At 45.6% G+C, this 4,871-nt stretch overlaps 1 protein-coding gene across 1 annotated transcript; it reads right to left on the bottom strand.

Moving 5' to 3' along the window:
* Window positions 1-333: 333 nt before the first annotated feature.
* LOC125769431 (leucine-rich repeat-containing protein 4C-like) lies at window positions 334-4,471 on the bottom strand. Its single transcript, XM_049438157.1, has one exon. The coding sequence runs from the start codon at window positions 4,197-4,199 to the stop codon at window positions 2,469-2,471; it is 1,731 nt and encodes a 576-aa protein (XP_049294114.1). The 5' UTR covers window positions 4,200-4,471; the 3' UTR covers window positions 334-2,468.
* Between the last annotated feature and the right edge of the window lie 400 nt (window positions 4,472-4,871).

Here is a 4,871-nt window from a genome sequence, read left to right as displayed (position 1 = left end):
TTATCTATCAGATATGGTTAGTTCACATTTTGAGAAAATAAATCATTTGTTTGAGAAATCAACTGCATCGATTCGTCATCAAACACTTCGCTATATTGTATTGACAAAATCCTCTTCATCTTGTTCTTTGTATGTCTTTTTCCTCTTGGCTTAACGACCTTAGAGGTCATGTCGGCCATTTCTGGCGTACTAGACTTATTTTTACCATGTAGCTGGATAGTCAGTCCTTGCTACGGTGGGGTCCGGATGGGATTTGATACTAGGTCTTGTAGCGTGGAACCTTTATCACATACACTCCCTGGCACCCCTGTACCTTGTATGTTAATAGAGTTAATTCTAATCTTACATGACATAAAGCATAAGACGTGTGAGATTTATGTCCGACTACCAGTTTCTGAAACATGTTTTTTTTGGTAATAAATTTTGTTACAAAATTGGTTTTTTTTGCAATATAATACATCAAATTATCCCAAAACACCATTGCTCAACAAATCTCAATTTGTCATACAATCCTTGTAACAAAACCATGCCCATGCACATACAATTTAATGCACAAAGATGCGAAACTAAACACCATACAATAAACATCAAACCATGCACTTGTTTGAATCTGATTCCCTCCGAATTTCTACTGTACAATGTCGAGAAACGACTGTTTATTTCACACGCATTGCCAAACGTACGGGACAAGACGTACCGAAATAGAGAGGGAAAAAAACGTCCCAGTCATCCTCAGCGTCATCGTTTTCCCGTTCCACACACACACAGCAAGGACATTTCCCATTTAGCAAGAATAATGAAATATTATCCTTGTTGTGTCGGCACATCAGCACTAGCCTGAGATGGTGTCCGTTCGTTTGTCCATGGTGTCAAATTCCCACCGATCTCCGAGCCATGTACGAGGAGTCGCTCTGCTGGTGCAGCCCACACTATCGGACGGTTCTACTAATGATGTGCTTTACGTCCAGCTCATGGTCACTGGTCGTTTTGGTCGGTGGACAATTTTCGGTCATTCCGAAACAGCTATTAGCTCTATTTTCCGTCTTTCATCCTATTATTTTTATCCATTTCTTTTCACGATGAAAACCGTTCCCACGCACCCTTAAGGAAAAGAGGATCTTCATGGCAATTCCTGTGCCAGTGTTTTGTTGGTTTGCCAGTTTATTTTGTCACCAGAATTCGCTTAAGCCCAATGTTTGTAATCTTATGGTCAGTATCCGAATAGTGGTGCAGGTTGTTCATAGTACGGAATCAAAGCTCGTAACAGCGTACGGATGTCTTGTAAGAAGAATTTTCTGAGCAAAATCTTCGCTTTTCGAATACGTTTCACATGCCCACGAGGGTTTGGTAGAGATATACAGCAAAAAGAAGAAAGAAAGAGTAAATGTTCCCAAAGCCAGCGGCCACAGCAACCTTTCTGCTTCCCTTTACGAACAGCCTGTAGTGAGGCGTACGAAGCAAAATAGCAGAAAACGAAAGAGAAATTCTACAAAACTCAAGTGCACGTGCAACTTCTGGAACAGCAGAAATGCAAGTGTACCACAGCCGAAGTCCGTACGAAGAGTACGTTGATGAAGATCCCGCAGACAAAATGGAAAAGAAAGAAGTAACGTGGAACGATCGAGTAGAGTGAGTGAAAGGTTCATGAACGACGCATCATCACCCGATCAGACTCTTCCATCCTTTGCTCCTTTTTTATCTCTCCATAGCATAAATCTTGTCCCAATAATGATGTCGAATGGAAAGAATTGTCGACCCTGACGAACTTTGTGTGAGTGATAGCGGAATGGAGGGAAAACGGTATCTTAACGAAAGCAAAAAAAAAGAAATCTCACGATCAGAGAAGGAATTACCAACACTAGCGCAAGGAAGAACTGGAAGGAACCGATTAAAATCTTCTGGGAGTAGAACTAAAAAAAGGGATACCACAGTCATCTCTGCGGGGTTGCTAGTCCAAGTGGTACGGCATGAACTTGACCCCGCCATTTGTGCCAGAACCCAGTGGACAAACTTTTCGGAACACATCAACCCGACCTAACAGCAAGAAGGCAAGAAGTTTTATGATTGTTTCATCTCTTTACATTCCTTTTTATTTTCGAAAGCAATTTAATGAACTCGTTTATTTTAATCCGCAATTGCCGCGATTCCCGTTGGTACGCATTGTTCCACTTTGCGCGTCACAAACTGTGGTGGACAAAAATGAAACTCGCTTCCTTTTTGCGCTATGTTTCCCGTTGACCATTTTTTCTTGGCAACCCAGTAGAACAAGCAGTTACACTTCACGCGAATCCTTTGCCGGTACGTGAGTTCCAGCATGAACCATCTTTCGGTAATCTGAACCACATGCTCCTACGATTACCTTGGGCCATCAGATGCTCCATTTGAACTGTTCAACTCCTTTGGTCCCACAGCTGATCCCCGGTGGCTGTATTAATTGTTTAACCCCTGAATCGTTTCTTCAGACCCGTTTATAGATCGGATACAGGGATGGGCGTTTCGTAGATGTGGTGCTGGAACTGTGGTGGGCACGGTGGCTTCTGATGGTACATCTGCTGATAGTTACAGGTGTAGATGTTAAAGTTCGGCTGATGGTACTCAATCTCCGGGAAGGATTTCACAAACTCAAGATCTTTTTCCTCCTTCAGCGAGTTGCGCTTGTTATGCCAGTTCGGTCCAAGTACATCGACCAATCGGTGGCGCAACCGGTACGCCACCAGGATGAAGGTCGTTAGCGACGCGGCAGATGCCACCAGTACCACTCCGACCACGGCACGTTCCTTCGATTGACGCTGATGGCACCCCAACAGCTCCGGACTGATTTCACGCAATGTTTCACCAGCGAACCGTTCCGGATACTGACAGATTACCCGGCTCTGTTCCGTTTCGATGAGTTTCTCGCGCAACAGATCCTTCATCCAGCGCATGTGACAGTTGCAGACGAGCGGATTGCCAGAGATATCGAAATTGCGCAGCTGTTTCCACGGTAACAGCTCTTCGCGGAACGTCCGGATTGCGTTGTCGCGCAGAATAACGTTCTCGATGTGGGGCAACCCGGAGAAAGCCCCTTCATCCAGCTCCGCCAGCATACGGTTCGAAGCGATCACGATCGTGTCCAGGTTGGTGTTGGAAGCGAATGCACCGGACTGGATGCGCTGCAAGTTGAGCGCCCCGGAGATGGACACTTTGCGTAGGTTAGAAAGTCCGAAGAATGCTCCCTCCGGGATTACTTCGAAATCGTTCTGTCCGATTGAAAGTTCCTCAAGCCGTGTAAGAATGCTCAACGCTACGGTAGGTACCTTCAGCAGATGATTATCGGATACGTCCAAGGATCGTACGTTCTCCAGACCACGAAATGTATCGATCGTAAGATTCACTAGCATTGAACCGCGCACATCCAGCCGGCGCAGATGCTGCAGACCCTCGAACGAACCGGGTTGTATCTGGTTCAGTGTGTTTAGGCCAAGATACAGCTCAGCCAGCAAACGTAACGGTGTAAAAGAAGGTGTTGGAATCACATTGATCGCATTGTCGTCCAGATGCAGTATGCGCAAGCGCGTAAGTCCCTCGAATGCTTCCGGATGCAGCGAGGCAATCTGATTTTCGCCCAAATTTAACTCTTCCAGTTTGGGCAGCGCACGGAACAAACCTTTCGTCACTTCCTCGATAAAATTCCCGCGCAGATTAAGCACACGCAGTTCGTCCATGCCGGCGAACGTTTTGTTCCCGATCGATGAGATCTTGTTGTTGTTCAGGTGTAGTTGAAGCAGCCGCTTCTGGTACATGAAGATGCTCTTCGGAATGCCCAACAGATGGTTGTAGCTCAGATCCAGCATGGTCAGATCGCTGTAGAACTGAATCGACGAATCGATCGCTTTAATGCGATTGAACTTGATCACAAGCCGCTCGATGGCGGGATTAAGCGCGATCGGAAGCACATCCAGTTCACCTTCACCGCAGGTAACGTGCAGCTTCACATCATCACACACACACCGGCTCGGACAGTAGGCAGCGGCACCTCCAACAACGGATGGCGCCAAAACACAAGCCATCGTCACAATCACAACACACGCCGTCACTGACACCATGTTCGTAGCAGTTGTTTCACTATTCGCAATCACACCAAAAACGATCTTCACCAAATGTAAGCAGATGCTGAGCTGTGTGCACTGGTTGGAAGCGATCGTCAAAGTGTTTCTCATTTATGCTGGGTGTCCCTTTTTATGCTCAAGGGCCGTACCACTCATGCATTAGGAATGATCATGCAGTGAGAGTCTCTCTCTCTCTCGATCTTATGATCTCTCTTGCCTGGGTAAGACGAACTCACTCTCATCTCTCGCAGCATAAAATGAGTGACCAAACCTTCCTTCCGACAGAGAAGAGATCGACCAAAGAATTGAGAATAAATGAGGATCGTATCGATTTGTATTCGTAGCATGCATTGGAATACGGTGCATTTGCTGCATTTCTTGCGTGTTTTTTGTGAACAATTATACACGCGTTAGAAACGTTGATAGAAGAAAGGGAAAAAATGCAGCTTAACACATATAGCTTCATCTTGCGCGTTCGTAACGATGGATTTAGGAAGCATAATTCGACGATTTATATTCTTCTTGTGGGAAATGCACCTGCAGCAAAAGTAGTGTCATCCCACCGCAGTCATAAGCACAATTTCTCCGTGGTGCGCCGTGTGCACCAAGACGCCGCCACCAACTCTATCGTACCCTGGATATAGTTGGCTCGAAATTATGACGATGACATTGTAGGAATTGGAAACGTTGTCTTTTAATTTAAAATTCTAACACAAAAACAACGCATCATCTAGCCTTGCTAGCTTGCCGATTCTTGCCGACGTGTAGAAACGATTCTTCAAC

This window comes from Anopheles funestus, chromosome 3RL (genome assembly GCF_943734845.2).
Source record: "Anopheles funestus chromosome 3RL, idAnoFuneDA-416_04, whole genome shotgun sequence".
In the NCBI taxonomy this organism is placed as follows: domain Eukaryota; kingdom Metazoa; phylum Arthropoda; class Insecta; order Diptera; family Culicidae; genus Anopheles; species Anopheles funestus.
The sequence above is the reverse complement of the archived record's forward strand: the minus strand, read 5'-3'. Positions and strand labels throughout refer to the sequence as shown.